Source organism: Trachurus japonicus, chromosome 9 (assembly GCF_045865225.1).
Source record: "Trachurus japonicus isolate A0001 chromosome 9, Traja_1.0".
NCBI classification, from domain to species: domain Eukaryota; kingdom Metazoa; phylum Chordata; class Actinopteri; order Carangiformes; family Carangidae; genus Trachurus; species Trachurus japonicus.
The window spans coordinates 37,033,670-37,050,795 of record NC_140915.1 but is presented as its reverse complement, the minus strand read 5'-3'; the positions used below and the strand labels follow the sequence as shown (position 1 = coordinate 37,050,795).

The following is a 17,126-nucleotide window of genomic DNA, read 5'->3' as shown; positions in this document are numbered from 1 at the left end:
GCCTTGTCCATACGAGCCCGGGTATTTTTGAAACCAGAGTTTTGCTTCGCGTCCACACCAGTGGTGTAATAAAAACACTCCGTACACACGCAACCGTGAAATCCGCTACCAAGTGACGCAGTGCACGTGTGGAAGGCTGTTTTAACCAATCAAAATACAGTGGAAACCGCTTGGATCAAAAGGCTTGGGGCGGAATCATTTCTATACAAATGCTGTTTAAATAATTCGTTATCAAGAAATCCGCTTATAGTGTTCATTTTTGGTCATTTTATGGATGTAAACATGCGCAAAAACCATTTCAAAACTACGTGTTATTATAGCTTTATTTCACAGACTACAAGTCCAACAATTAAATATTAATTAATTTAATAAAAATGTAGCCTATTTATTTTATTTTCGGCGATGTCCCTTTGACGTGCACTGCTGCAGCAGCCTGCACATGTTGCTGCGCTGTGTCTTGACTCTTGTGCTGTGTGTTGTTGTGAGCTGTGTTGTTGTGCTGTGTGCGTCACCTGGCTGCTGAGCCACATGACTGTCTGTCGGTGCGGCGCAACTCTTTATCACTGGCTGTTGTGTTGTCTGTCAAAACATGTATGAATGAAACATCATATCCACTTTATATCCACCGCGGACGTCACGTATAGTTTCGGCTTTTGGCTCGTTCCGCTCATCTCCGCATAGGCTCTTTTTTATCACTACATGACAGCAGTGACCCCCCCCCTCCCGTCGTAGCCTACCCGGTCTGACAGTGACATAGGCTATTGCCTGTTCATTCATGAAAATCATCCCGAAAAGCTCTCAATCAAACAAGGTGGGGAATAAGAGACTGCGGCGCTACTGTAGTAGTTCTGTAATTTTAAAAACACACCGGCAGCGGCCCAGCTGATCTGTAGCGTCACTTGTTACTGTAAATGATGCTGTGTGGAAAACCAGCTGTGGTTTGTGATTGAGGGTGAGTTTGGAGCTGACAAGAGGATCGTCCTGACGACCGTTTCGTTATATTTTTCTCATCGAAAAACTATACAAATAGCATTTAGATGATGTAAAAAAATAAATTAAAAAAAAGTGATAAAAATCCACTTTGTCACCTCCATTTTTGCGAGCTCACCTGCAAACCGCTGCAAACAACCTCTGCAGCTGGCAGTGTTTACATCAGCACGCGTGCAGCTATGACGTAAACGAGTAAAACAATCACGGTTGCAGTGTCCACACGCACCCGGTGAAACCAACCCCGGCCGAAAACCCCACCCTGGACTCCGGTTTCAAAAAACCACGGTTTCAGGGTTCCAAAAGCGCGGTTGCATGTGGACAGGACATACAACCGGGAACATATGTTCACGGTTTCAAAAAAACCCGGGCTCGTGTGGACTAGGCCTCAGATGACCTTTGTCCACCAGACATGTCCAGTTCTTCATGGACTTTGGCAGATTGGTCTGTTTGGAAACCACAGACTGTCTGCTGTCACACACCAGGACAGGGGTAGAAGAAATACTAAGATCTTGAGTTGAGAGTTGCAATACTGCATTATGTTATTAAATATACCATATCATTATGTGTGCAATATATTTTATCAAAGGGAGCTACATTTTAAATTTATATTTCATAATCTGATCTGTAAATTCTTAAGGGTTCCATATTTTAATGTTGATATCCACAAGTTTCCGAACGTCATCTATGGTCAAAACTGGCTTCCGGTTTGCCGGTTTGGTGGAATTTTACGTTTACGTTTCCACGGTTTTCAGGCGTTGTCATAGTTGCGTTAAACGCATGGATCTATTAACGCTGGCTTTTAACACAGATGTCAATTTGTGTGATATCCACTGTTAAAAGCTGCTGTGATGATCCATGCGTTTTACAGATTTTCATTGGGGGAAAAAAAAAAAAAAAATCCATGCATTTACCGCGACTACTGAAACCATGGAAACGTAAACATAACATTCCAAAACCGGCAAAACAGGCTACGTTTTTGACGTTCGGAAAAAGGTGGATAATATAAGAAGATGTATTTGTAGTTTTAAGAATCCAAAAACATAAAATGTGTGAACACTGAACCACCGTTTTTTTCTTAAAAAAAAAAAAATATTCTTAATGTTTTTGTCCCTCTAAATGTAGTTTAATTTCTTGGCACTTGTTGTGTTTGTCTTTCCTGACACTATTATAGAAGATTAACATTAGCCTATTGTGTCTAGGAATTTTTAACTTATCTTTTGCTCAGCTACATTGTAAATGACATCTTTACCTCAATGCATTCCTGAGTTAAAAGATAAAGATTAAAAATAATGGATGAATGAAATACAAGACAAACTAAATCCTGCGAGGTTGGAAGGTGGGTCCAGGTGGGTGGGGCTTGGTGACTGCTTTGTTGTGACATCACAGAGTTACAGAAGTCCTTATGGCTGGTTTTAAGGCTTAGTTTCTGAATACATGTTGTGTGCATTTCCCTGTGGACTGATGCTCTGATACTTTCACAGTGTTAATATAGAACCTAGACCTGCCTCATAATCACTTGACAACACATGGACATCTCCCTTCATATTATACAGGGACTTTAAGTTGATCAGAGGCATGGTTAAAACATATGTAATGACAAAAATCATATAATATGTATCCATGAAAAGTAATAAAATAGTAGAACTCCCTTTATATACTAAATCAAAACTTTACTTCTTCAGTAAATGCTCTATTCAGACTTTAAACGTGTGCTGTGGTCTGGAATTAGCAGTTGCGCCTCGCAGTGGGACTGTAATTTAGTTGTGAGGGCTGATGATTACTTGTTACTGTGTCTCATTGTCTAATGAGAGCTGCCTCCTACACAGTGCCTCTTCGTCTTGAAAAAGCCCAACAGCTCTTCAGCTTTAACAACATGAGGTCTTAAGTGAGTAGGTCATTTTCAAAGTTTGGTTCATTGCTCTTACTAATCAGTTTACATACAGAGCTGGTGAAAGTGTGTGGTGGGGTTGAACAGTAATAGAGTTGGCACAAACTGACTCACCTACAGTATAGTATGCTAAGTCTCTGTCGATGCACAGTGCAAAATCTATTAATATCACAGTTATGGCTGGGAGACAATTTTTGGGTTTTTTTTGCCAGTTCTTTACCGCTGACCTTTGTCTATTAAAAAACAAGCAAAACAGCTGACATTTCTTATATTTTCAATGAAATTATACAATATTATGAGATTAATTTGCTTTTTGGTGACACTTCTGGTAAGAAATGTGTTTTACTTTCTTGATCTTCATTCATCCAGTGAAACTTTTATGTTTAGCTCAGTGGATCAACACAGATTTATGTATTTTGATGCCAGCCAGCAGACAGACTGTAGACAGCGACGACGGTGGCGATGTGGAAAGATCTGCAGAGAAAGGCTAGTGGGACCTGACTGGGGGTCCGCCTTAATCAGACGTCTGATTTTCAGCTTTAGTGGCTGAGCTGAATGACTACTGTGTTCTCACTCAGCCTCTATGTGTCACTGATTACAGTTTCATTAAAAAAGTAATATGTGCAGCAGGCATCCCATCATGAACAGTGAAATTACTGTTGCGCAACCTCATAACAAACTATATTTCCATGGAGGAAAGCGACAGAGGCAGGAGGCAGCAGCGGAGCAGAGTAAACACTGGCTGATGAAGTGAGAGCTTGCCATCAGTAGAGCTGTGATCAGAGCTGTGTTCGCTGCGTGTCTGAGTGCCTGCACGCCTGCGTCACTGCGTGGCTGCTCCTCCGTCTTTGCTGAACTGCTGGTTGTGTGAGCATTTATGGAAGTGAGCCTGCGCTACGTTTGCCAGCGGGATTACAAAAAGACAAATAGAAGAAACTGGAGGTTACTGTGGTGGCATGAAGTATGAATAAATCACTCCCAGGCATGCTGAATTAACCTGTTTTTTTTTCTGAAGCAGCTTCTGAAGTTTGTCTAGCATGGCAAGGTTTTAGTGTGTGTGCAGGAGGAAGATTAACAAATGCATTTGCATTATAAAAACATTTCTCCGCCCTTTCTTTGATTGTAGATCATGGAGCAAGGGGAAATGAAATCGGTGTGCTTCTTTTGCAGTTTCCTCAGCACAAGCAAGCAATGCATACATGCAAGAGCAGTTAGAATGATTCACATTAATGTTAAGTCACTGGTATGATATGAGCGGCCCTTGCTTCTATTTTAGCTGCCTAAGGAAAGATGATATCTGGAGGAAAGGTGACTCGTCAACCCTGACTGTCAATGAGCTGCCTGACCAGGGTCACAGTGCCTGAAAACCACGCTCAGTGCTTGTTGTAACCTTCTTTCACCCTGTTGCATCACAATTACTCCAATCATGTCTGGCAAAACATCTTGTCAGGCTAATTTTATACATAGAGCACTTGAACTGGATGATGGGAAACATTATGCTAAGGTAACAGTAATGATGGCAATAATAACAACAATACTGAGTTCTTCATTGTTTGAGCCTCACTGTGCAGAATGAAGTTTATTTTCCATATAGATAGATAGATAGATTATTTTATTTAATCCCCAAGGGGAAATGTAAAATGTCACCAGCAGCAGCTGTGTTCTGCTGTTTCTCTGTGCTGTACAGCTGAGCTGTAATCAGCTGTGGTCCAACATGACACTTAAGCCTGAAAATCCAACAACATCTGGCTTTTGTTGGCAGTAGGAAAGGGTACAACTGGTGTTCACGCATACGTCAAGTGGCTCGCTGTTGATGTAAACACATTTGTGCAGGACCAGTCAGTAGGCTAATGTTGTCAGGTTTTAGTTCAGTTTCTATCTATCCTGTTTTATTTGTTTTAACTCTGCATCTTACCCCTGTCTTCATTTCAAGTTTCCTGCCTGTGTGAATTCTGTGTCTCTATCTATAAGCCGTGCCAGTTCGTCTCATCTACCTTGTAGCCTGGCCCTGTGTCGTGTGCTCCATTGTATCGCCCTTTCCTAGAGTTGTCACTGACATACTGTACATAGATAGATAGATCTAGTCATCACTCTTTTCTTTTTTACACCCGTCATTATCATGTGTTTTCAGTGATCAGATTGCAATCGGATAGCGCTCAAGCACATGAAAGTACAGGTGTAAACACACCCAAGACACATTGAGGAAGGATTGTGATCCATTCAGGAAAACCACCTCCAAAGGTCAGGGACAAATTGTGACCACATTGAACATAAATGTAAACGCTAATGCATCTTGTATCCGCAATTCCGCAAACAACTTCGCAAAATACGTCATTGCGGCGCGCTATGGTTTCTAAAACAAACTAGCCTGAGTGCCAAAAGCTATGGAAATATGTGGTGGATGCTCATGGATGGAGTTGAGGATGAGAAAAGTGCGTACAAAAGCGCAACTTCACGGGTGGCTACACTTTTCTCTTCTTCTTCTACTATTTATTTTCTTTTTTAATTTACCCGCATAAATGTGTGATCGGATCTCAACTGGATCTTACAGTAATGTAGACACTGGAGACGGATATTACAGTAATGCCAGGTGTAAATGCTATCCGGTCAAATTGTATCTGGATACAATTATGCATGTTAATGCCAGGTGTGAACAAGGTAGGCTATTTGTTCCTTCATGTTTCCTTTTTGGCTTTCTGACTTTCTTTTGTATTTTTGGTTGCAGACTTATTTGTGTTCTTTTTTCACACCATCTTGGACTAAAGTGAAAAAAATCACCGCTCATCCATAGACAGGATTCCTCTGTGAAGTGCTGGAGCTGTCTTGGACTAAAATATAGATATTTTTGTTGTTGTTGTTTTTATTGTGTTCAGAGACTCGTTTGCCCCCTTTTTGTCACCTCAATAAACTGATTCATTCACCCGTATTCTTGTCTGCATTTGGGTCCTGTCCTTCTCAAACTGTGAACACACAACACTCAGGTGAACTCTGAAAGTTTTGCACCATTTTCATATTTCTGATCACAGACACTCTCCACACCTGTCTGACCAGCACAGGGCTGTTAAACCAGACACAGCCACACTGAGCTCAGGGATGAAAGAGTGGCAGCCACAAAATAAAGTTTAAAAAAATACAAAGTCATCATCAAAGCGTCTCACTTGGGGGCTTTGACATTGTGTGTGTGTGTGAGTGTCAGAGTGTGCTCTGTACTGTATCTGAATGTGGTGACATGTCCTGTCTGGCAAACTCTGAGTATAAAGAATCAATTGCCTTTTTTTTTTTTAGTATTTGCCAGTTTTTACAGAAAAAAGTAATCTGTTTTTTTTGCTGTTAGAGGTAATACATAGTGTGATGTGGTGACCTGAAATGTCTGAGCTGCAAAAACTGTGAAAAGACATCATCTATGAGACATCCTGTTTCCACACTGAAATCAACAACATTTGTGTTAGATTCAGTATCTGCTCCATCCTTTAGAGGCACATACTTCTATAGAAGCTTCAACTTTCTGAGCTATTTCTCACAAATGATCCGTTGCCAAGCTCATATAAATTGTATCACAGGAGTGCATATTTTCAGAGTGAAGGAAAATGAAGAAAAGCAGAAACAAAATGCACAACAACGCTGTAAATAGGGAGAAATTAGCTACTGATTGAACAGAAGATCAGACTTTGACCCTTCACGACTCTGAATCAGAAAAACATCCTGCCTCAGGAGGACAATCCCCTCAGCCTTAGTTATTGTGTAGAAATTAACATTCTGCGCAGCCCTCAGCCTAAACTCTATCAATCAGCTGCTGCTCTAAGCACCAACAGTATCAAATCAAGTCTGTATTTGGCTACTTACTGGGACAATAAAACAGGCTCTGTCATTTATTAGATTCATGGTAAAATTGCAAAGTCAGACAGCTGGCTGGCTGGCTTTAAGAGAAGTTGGAATCAATAGTCTGTATAAAATGTGGCGCCATTCCTCTGAAACCCTCTGCACATCCCTCTCCTGTTGCGCTTCGATACAGCAGTTATAAAAACAGACCTGGTGGGCATGCAGGGCTCCATTCACTACAAATAAAAAATAAATCATACCCTGCTGTGGTGGCACATGGGAGGTTTGCCTGAGTGCTGACAAACTAAAGCCTGTTCTTTATACATTTATTTATTTATTTGAACAGCTTGCTAAGTGAGGGTAAAAGCCACAAGTTAGTGATCTAACATGAGTGTGAAAAGCTGAGCCAAGTGGGAATCATTGCTGTCAGCTTTAATCTGAAGAGTGCTGATTTAGATCTAAAGAACAGAATGGATGAGGAGTTCTGGACCTGGATAAATCAAGATTATATTTTTGAAAAACCTCTTGAAAAATAAAAAAGCGTGCTTCAATTTGTCATAACTTATAACTTAAACTTTATATTGATCTTCAAAACTTTTTCTTTCTATGATTGATTTATACACATTAGTCTCTTGTTATATTAAACTAGACATTTTTGTCGTGTACAACATGCTGTTAACGCTGTTCTTCCTCTTTGTAGTAGAAATGGATTGTGCAGTAAGGCCTCAATCAAATCCAATGCTTCTTTACTCTTACCCAAATCAAAGCCTTCACAGCTGACAGAACACAAATCCCCGACAATATGCCTTCAGTCTGTTCACTACAAAGAACAAAAAGCTTTCAAACAGCGTCCGCCTACATATGCTGTCACGTTCACTGACTGTTGGAAGAGTTTTTTCTTTCATACAAAGAAGACTCACATCGTTTTGAAGTCACACACAGTGTACTCGGGCCAGTCGATGTAGCACACCACCCGATCCGGGAGCTGGTCCGTGTTGGAGTAGTAGTACTGGGGGAAGGCCAGGAGCAGAGCCAGCACCCAGATCACCCCCACCACCACCTTGGTCTCTGTGGACGACATGCGCTGCTGCAGAGGGTGGATGATGGCCATGTACCTGCAGAGATGAAGGGGAGAGGAGTCAGTGATGCAGAGGAGCTGTTCTTATATAATATTACACAATGTCAACGTCCCAATTAGAAATGGAGGGAGTCAGCGTGTCTGGCCTCTGTCTGGGAGTCTGACCCCTCAGACTGGCACTGGCTGCAAATGATTCCACAAGAATCCTGAATATGGCAATTTTCTTTAAATTCAAGGTTCCTTATCTAATCATTTTCTGCCCTCGGGTCAAGTATTCAGAGAGATTTTTTCTTCTCAAATGTGTTTTTTTCCCATAGAGAAAATTAATTTTGGCATATTGTCATGGCCCTGGGCCTGCTGCATTTAGTGGCTCGGTTTTCTGTTGTTTTGGACTCTTGTTTTCTTCAGTTCCTGTTTTTATTGTGCTTTTTGTTCTAGTGTTACTTCCTGTGTTTTCCCTCCACACTCTCCTTGCACACCTGTCCTGTGTTTCACCTCGTCAGCCCTGCTCCTTGTGTGTCTCCACCAATCAGGTTTCTTTGCCCTCCTGTCTCCTCACCTGTTGCTTGTTACTTTGATTAGTTCTGTTGTATGTCTTGTGTGCCTTTCAGTTCCTTGTCCGATTATTGTGTTTGTGTCAAGGTGTTTTGTTCTCCTGCCTTGTCCTGTGTGAGTTATTACAGTTTTTCTCAATCGCTTTGGTGCTTTTCTCACATCACTCTTAACATTTGCACAACAGTTAGTGCATTTCTCAGAACAATTATCACAAACTGCAAATCCTAGTGGATAACCTGCAAAAGCGCGTCACTTGCTCAAAATGGATTGTCCATCCCTCAAAAGCAAGTAATCATGTCAATGAAACTGTCAGTGTCGTCAAAATGAGAAGTCCTGACACCATCGATTATGAACAAGATAGTCAAATGGCTTTGTCATGTTTTCATTAGGACACTTTATTCTCTAAGTGTTGACCAATGCAAAAAGTGATGATACTACCTGAAAATGCTCAAGACAGCACTATACACTACTGGTACAGCCATGTGAAAACTACAGTAAAGTTACACATTACTGTATTTAGTGAAGTAACTGATACTGAATATGTATGTTTCACATTTCTACTGCATATGCTCTTTGCAATTCTGATTTGTTCACAGCATTGTGCAAAGGAAAAATACACTACAGTCATCTACAACAAACATAAGAAACACTCTTTGGGTACAACTTTACGTAAACAATGTTGCAGTACATATAGTAACTGAACCTACAGAGTACTGTAAATCATTCCTGCACATCCAGACGTTCCAGTCACATTTTCATCTACATCACTCTGTCAATTGTAGCGATTGAAACAGATTCAATATTCCCAAAGGATCGGTATTAGGTCCTTTATTATTTAGTCTTTATATTAATGATCTTGCTGAACAGTGTGCTGATGTCGATCTGCAGATGTACGCAGATGACACTGTTGTTCATGTACATGCTAAAACAGCTGACTTAGCAGCTGCTAAGTTAACAACTGCACTGGAGAGAATCACTCTTTGGCTTGATCAATCATGTTTGAGTTTAAATGTAATGATGGGGGTTAGGGGGGTGATTACTGACTAATAAAAAACATACTTTTGAACGAAATAATTGATTTCCGTGAATAGATAACAGGAGAAGTTACACAATGTCCCTTTAATTTGATAAGGGAGGACTAAATCTGTGTTCAAATATTCTAAGATTTTCTTTTCATGAAAAGATTACTGAGCTGAAAACAATTTTAGAGCATTATCAGCTGTAGGATGGTTACTAACCAGTGTTCTGGTGAAAAATGTATGGAAGAAGATGAACAATGAGAGGGAAAACAGGATGGCAACACTCCCATCCACAGCTCACAATGGGTCACTGAATGGTCTGAGTATGAAAATGATGAGAGACCTGTGGGACATTACCACCACCATCATCAAATCTCCAGATGAGGGAGTACTGGTAAATATAATGCACTTAAAAATAGATTTTGTATTGACCGCTCTAAGTGCAAAACCACATTCACACCAAGCTTTCTTTCTACATACATGATGTAGCACCTTTATCTCACATACACTGCATGACGCCCTTTACTTCTTGAGCCACTGCCAAATATTTTTTGGGGGAAGAATGGTGGTTATTCCTCCAGAGTTTAGAGATAGATAGATAGATAGATAGATAGATAGATAGATAGATAGATAGATAGATAGATAGATAGATAGATAGATAGATAGATAGATAGATAGATAGATAGATAGATAGATAGATAGATAGATAGATAGATAGATAGATAGATAGATAGAAAACCAGAGATAAGTGTGTTTAACTGTTTATTGGAGGAGATGATAAGGATCTGTACTGATGGAGGTCAAACTGTTCAGTATGTGATCATTGTGTAAGAGACATAAATAGGGAAACTCAAACTAAACACTCACACACAACCAGCAGGATGTGAATATACAAACACACTCACTCACTCACTCACACACACACACACACACACACACAGGAAAGATATTAAAGGGAATGTTCTTTTTGAAAGTGAACAGGTCAACCCACACAGTGAGATCTGATTTGCCAAAATATATGGGCAACTGGTAAAAAAAAATGAATTTTTAAGAGGACGGAGCCTTCTCTGGTTATAATACAAAGAGCATCAGCCATGAAGTAGAAATGATTCCCCTCGACGTTTGAGTAATCATTTCACATTGTTATGATCAGGCTCCTAATCAGAGACGGCAGAGTGCATGATTAACTTAAAATGACCTTGTGCATTATAACCAGTGAGTCTCATCATGGAAACACTTCTGCTGACAGAAATCATTCCCTTTAGTTAAAAAAAAAAGGGAAAATCAAAATCATTACTGTTTCATTTCTTTCTTTCTTTTTAACCAACTGTGACCATTTTTGACTGCATTTATCAGAGTGGAGGTTGTATTGACTTTCATTTCAACCCCTTAAACTTGTTCTTTTTAAAAACTTAATTACCTGGACGTTAGATTTATTCACAGGCACAGCAGTGCTGACATTATTTACAATCATTTTCTCTGCAGGACATTCATTTCATTTTAATTCAATTCTTTTTTCTCAAATACTAATACTCAGACTATTTCATATTGTATATGACTGGAAACATGAACTATATCTTATGTGCATTGACTATAAAGCATTAACATCGGTGTTATTATATTTTTGGCTCCCTCTGAAGCATAGCTCTTAACTAAAACACCATCCTGAGCCAAGGCAGTCTAATTAAAGGCTTAATCCCACTAATAACCCAAATGAATCTGCTAAATGGACTAATTACATCAGAGACAAGAGGAGGCCTTTGAAATCAAACGCTCCCAGCGGCTTGCTGAAAATGGAGGGGATCACAGTCTGGGCTTTACTTTGGCTCAGCTTCAAACAGCAGTGGCAGCCATGCAGTGTTTCTTCATGTAGGTGAGTCAGAGTCAGGCTGTTGATGTCTGAATCAAACACACACCTGCAGAGTGGTCTCCTCGCTGGACAGACCGAGTCACCATCACCCCAGCTGGCATGCAAACACTGGACTCAGATTTATGCTTCCCGGACTCTAGACCACAACACTTCCAAGTGCACTTAACCTGTCATGTATGAAGGCTGTTGTTTATTATGAATGATGGAAGATCTCATCAGGGCTTCTCTTGGAGCATTATGCCATTTCAAAGGATCAAATTTAGTCTTTAAAGTTACTATTTTGGCTCAAATGCAAGATTAAATTGACATCCCTCTGATACAGTAAATATGAAGACTAGCCATAGCTCAGCGAGGACTGTAAATGAGTGAACAGTTTTTCTCCAAAGGAAATCCCACTCACACCCCTCTCAGCACTGCAAGTTATATTGAGCCTGTTTACACCTGTCATTAAAATGCCGCTTGAGTGGTCAGATCACATTCATGTTACTGCCAGTGTCACTTCCACTACAAATTACAAATTACGTGCACGCACATGGCATTTTGGATAAATGCGTCTCAGATCACCTCGGCAAGTGGTTGGACAAAATGTTTTACAAAATGTTTTGGTGCCAGTTTACACTGTATGTATTTAGGGCTAATCACTTGTGTCTGGTCATTTAAGACGCATTCTAATGACAGGAGAGGTGTACCGACAGGTAACGACAGGTGTTTGCTGCTGATAAGAAGTTTTCTTTAAAGGGATAGTTCAACATTTTGGCAAATTGGCCCATTGCCATAATTGCTATAGTCATAGCAGTAGGTTCGTTACCTTTAATTGTCGGTGTAAGCTATTTTTAGTGCAGCGGAGCGCAGCAGCAGGCTGCCCAGAGCTACGCTATGGAGGCTAAGGGAATTTCTTGGTTTCCCTCATTAAACCCCAGTGAGCAAAAAGTGGTCCAAAATACGTCTAAAAGACGTGTTTTCCGAACGTCCAGAAGACGTCTTCAGAGGAGCCAGAATGAAAGTTTTTATTACGTCTTTTCTAGACGTTGAATAGATGTGTATTTTAGATGTCATATAGACGTCATTAAAATACGTTTTCGGGACGTAATTATTGAACGTCCAGAAGACTTCTTCAGAGGAGCCAGAATGAAAGTTTTTATTACGTCTTTTCTGGACGTTGAATATACGTTTTATTGTGGATGTCATTTAGACGTCATTAAAATACGTTTTCGGGACGTAATTATTGAACGTCCAGAAGACTTCTTCAGAGGAGCCAGAATGAAAGTTTTTATTACGTCTTTTCTAGACGTTTAATAGATGTGTATTTTAGATGTCATATAGACGTCATTAAAATACGTTTTAAAGACGTAATTATTGAACATCCAAAAGAAGTCTTTAGAGGAGCCAGAATGAAAGTTTTTATTACGTCTTTTCTAGACGTTGAATAGATGTGTATTTTAGATGTCATATAGACGTCATTAAAATACGTTTTCAGGACATAATTATTGAACATCCAGAAGACGTCTTCAGAGGAGTCAGAATGAAGGTTTTTATTACGTCTTTTCTGAACGTTGAATATACGTTTTATTGTTGATGTTATGTAGACGTCATTAAAATACGTTGTCAGGATGTATCAAACTTCCAGAAGACGTCATTTAAGGAGCCAGAATGAACGTTTTTATTATGTCTTTTCTAGACGTTGTGTAGATGTGTTATCTTGGATGTTATATGGACGTCATTAAAATACGCTTTATTTTTTTTTAATTATTTTTATTATTATAAAATAATAATAAAATATAAAGCAAAAAACGCAACAAAGGCATCTCCTTTTGTGTACAACACAGGAGGAAATTATAAACAAATCAAACACATCGACACACAAACATCGACAAAAAGAAAACGTTTTCAAGACATAATTATTAAACATCCACAAGACATTATTTCAGGAGGAAAAACTGCTACTTTAAAGATTTCAAATGCAAATACATGACTACAATAAAACATACTTACTGCACTATTTAATGATTCAGATCAAACTGTTACATTTCTCATAAATATAATATAATGGAGGAATATAAATGCATTTGATAGGTCAATAAGACTTTCAGCTCAACTTAATTAAAAGTAAAATACACAACATCATTGCCTGTGTAATGTATTCAGCTTTAAATTTACAACAAACTACTGTTCACAAACAGTTGTTCAAAACAATTACAAAATGCAATGTAATAACGAGTAAAATTAAAACATCACAGAGGTCAATGATTCTATACCAGAAGTCATGCAGCAGATGAAGCAGATGAAGAGACGTCCACCTTCCAATTGCTAGTATTCAGCTGGCTCCTTGGTGCATGTAGGGAAGAGAAGAGGGGAGAAAAAAAAAATTAGTTTTTTATATTATTTAAATAATGCGTACAAATAATGCTCTGGCATCCTTTGCTGCATTCTAATGTCCAACCTAAGTTGTGCCACACTGCACCAGTCTCAAACTAGCAAAGATAGGCTATTTAAGTTGTGCTTTACACCTGATGAAAGATAGAACGCATACACTCGCGTGGAAAAAAGTAACCACTAGATGGCAGAAAACTTAATTCATATGAACAAGGAGAAACAAAGACAGCAGGGGTGCATTTCACAAAGCAGGTTCAACAAACTCTGAGTCTAATCCTAAATTCAGAATTCAGAGTTTTGTGTTTCAGAACAGGTGATAACAGTTAGTTCATTCAACTCTGAGTAACTTGACCCTGAGTTACGGGGAGATGAAAAGCCCTCATCAATGGAACAAAGATAACAGGATTCACCATGGTAACCAGCAAAAAAAAGCCTCACCCCTCCCACTTCTCACAGTGGAGTGAACACACACACTACAAAAAAAAAAAATTAAGAGAGAGAGAAGTGTCTGTGTGGTGTCATGTCAGGGTTGTTCAGATAAACTGAGGGTGCAGAACAACGGGAACGATCAAACAAATCCTCATGGAGAATAAAACATCACGTCCTGTCAGCCGCTGCTTTCAGTCTGCAGCTTCAGATAAAAAGGAGAAACTCAGGGTTAGTTGGAGAAAACCTGCTCCCAACCAGGTTAGGTTCACGTGTGCGTTGGAGGTTGCCATAGTAACTGACTCTGAGTTTCAGTTACCTCTCTTTGTGAAACGGGCTGGAGTTACTCCTCTTTACCTGGTTTGAGTTACCTCCCTTTCTGAAACGGAAAACCCAGATTTTGCCTCATTTCAGGGTTAACAGACTCAAGAGTTTTCACTAAACCTGCTTTGTGAAACAGACCCCAGATCTGTGAATACCTGGAGTCCAAACTCAATACCAGTAACATCAACATGCTACATGTCGTTTTCAATTCAAAAAACCTACTCTTGGTCAACAAAGCAGCTCCTGGTCTGGCTACGCAGTACATCAAAGACAGTTTAAAACCCCAGCAGACTGCCAGTTGGAAATCTCCAACTCTGCAAGTATAGATGGCTTTTAATATTTATCCACCTAAAACAGTTTACCTACTAATTTTATGACTTTCTCCATTACTGTGTTCTTTTAAAACCAAACTCAGGACCTCTCTATTTTCTTAAATGTTAGTGGACGGGGCACAACAGCTACACTGCACTTGTTGGAAATTGAATTCCACTTATTTTGAGCAACTGAGGTGAATTACAAACAATGCGTGGTCTGGCAGATAGATGCTCATCAATGACTATTATTGTCAGAACAGTACAAATCAGAATAGAACAGAGACGCCAGAGAAATGTCCTCCAGTGAGAGGAGTTGAACCCCTGACACCTGGTATATGCTGACCGTTCTTCATCAGATCCTACACAAGTTTGATAAATGAGGGGGGGCCATAGTCACTATCTTGGGTGTAAAAAAGTGTTGGAAGGAAAATTCTATAGAGCAGGGCTGTCGCCTTCCATCTAGTTTTGACTTGAACATAACATACATTCATCAGAGATGTGATGATTAAAATGTAAACAGTAATACGGTAATCTGTAACTGTATTGAAAGCGTTAGCTGTTTCATCTCAATGTGTGTGTATCTGTGTTTGTGTTTAATTCCTAGTTTGTTCATTACTTATGTAGGGGGAGGTGCTATACAAATAAAACTGAATTAATCTGAAATAGGTTTTACTGTATGAAAAAATTTAGAAACAAAACTGCATTTGGTGTAGATCTTGGTCTGTTTTCCTACCTGTTTGTGTGCTGAACTCCCCATCATCTTTTGCTCTCTTGTGGTTCTCCAGCATGATGATCTCACAGGTGAAGCACTGCTGTGGGTCCTTGGCTGTGTAAAATACAGTTGGACATAAAGAATATTCAGTCATATTTCACATCTAGTACTTTGGGATATTTGTCATGTGGGGAGGTTCTTGAACGGTGATCTACCCTGCACACATCAGTGTTTACATAAACAGATATAGATATTTTATTGGTCCCTACAGGGAAATTTAGAAACCTCATGTGAACCTAAACACAAAACCAATGAGGACATCTCTTCGTATCAGGTGGAATTATATGTGAATGAAGAGCACTACCTACCAGGCTGAAGTAAGACATAAAGTGAAGTTGTTGATATTTTGAAGTCCCCAAAACAGCATCACACCATCTTGCCGCGCAGTTCTTGATCTCAGCAGACTGGAAAGAGACAGAGAGGGTCAGAAATGAAGGTTGTGCCTAGTAGAATTTAATGCTACTCCATCTCATATCAGTTAATGTTGTTTTCTTCAATGGCCAGGAAAAAAGAGGTTGTTTCCAGTTTAGAATTATAGGGATAGTTCGCCCAAAATTCAAATTTCCCTCATTATCTACTCACCCTCATGTTGACTAAGAGCTGTGGGAATTTTCAGAGTCCTCTGCTCCTTCTCTGAGTTACGGTGGGGGGGGGGGGGGGGGGGGGTCCACGCAGCAGTATTTGTCCATATAATGGTTGTCAACCAACTTTTTTCGTCCAAAGAGACACACCAAAAAACATCCAAATACCTCCATGCTGCTCGTCTGTAATGTCCCTCTTGTATTGAAGCCCCCACATGAGAAATTTTTCCGCCGGTCAGTGGAAGAGCAGTGAACTGAGACACTGGGAGCTTCCGCTACAAACAAGCTTAAAATATAGACTTACCGGTATTTCAATTTTTTGCGGACCCCCCTGTAACTCAGAGAAGGAACGAAGGACTCTGAAAATTCTCACAGCTCTTGACATGAGGGTGAGTAGATGGAGTGAAATTTGAATTTTGGGTGAACTGTCTCTTTAGTAATTGCCTATTATTAGTATTAGTTAGACAATTACTTACCAGTCCGAGGGGACCATGAGCAGCAGACTGGAAACAACTCAGTCCAGATGAAGTGAAGGTTGTGCAGGAAACATCTGCTGTTCTCTGCTGCTCCTCTCCTCATCCTCTGTAACTGTACAAGTATATGACAGTCACTTTTCTGTTATTCACCGACTCTATTCATTTACCTGCAGACTTCAGACCTGGTAGCAACATACACTGAAATTCGCTCCTTAATACATTGTGAAACTGTTAGTATAGCTCATGTGCTAATGGCAGGTAATTTTTCATCTCAACACACACGTTAATGAAGCTGCACTGGTTGCAATATCGTCCTCACCTTAGTAAGATGCAGGAAAAAAATACTGCCACGGTCGCAATTACAATCGGCGTTTAACCGACTCCACGTCCGTTACCCCGCCCGCAGACACACACACACCTACACACACAAAGGCACACACAAACACAGACACACACGCACGCACACACTCACACACTGAGCTACTGAAACCGATGGCACACAAACAAACGTCACAATAATAACAGAGGAATATTATCTTACCTGTTCTTTTTTTGAAGAATTTAAATTCACTTGGTCTTGACCAGGTTCCGCCCGACGGTTTGTCCATGCCTTTATCCGTTTATCCATGGCATAAAAAAAT

The 17,126-nt window shown here is 39.9% G+C and overlaps 1 protein-coding gene and 1 long non-coding RNA gene across 3 annotated transcripts in view; both read right to left on the bottom strand.

Annotated features, from left to right (window-relative positions):
• The window catches only part of tacr1a (tachykinin receptor 1a), a 61,938-nt gene that overhangs the window by 17,426 nt on the left and 27,386 nt on the right, over window positions 1-17,126 (bottom strand). The window contains exon 2 of the mRNA XM_085787669.1: window positions 7,618-7,812. Within this exon, the coding sequence (XP_085643795.1) occupies window positions 7,618-7,812 (195 nt within the window). The remainder of the gene's footprint in view (window positions 1-7,617; window positions 7,813-17,126) is intronic.
• On the bottom strand, window positions 13,013-17,059 carry LOC146982141 (uncharacterized). Of its 2 annotated transcripts, XR_015036616.1 has the most exons (4): window positions 16,486-17,059; window positions 15,737-15,832; window positions 15,390-15,482; window positions 13,013-13,544 (listed from the first exon to the last, which is right to left on the bottom strand). It is a non-coding gene; the product is annotated as an uncharacterized LOC146982141 (long non-coding RNA). The 2 variants fall into 2 exon arrangements; XR_015036615.1 differs by lacking the exon at window positions 13,013-13,544 and having other exon boundaries at window positions 15,196-15,482.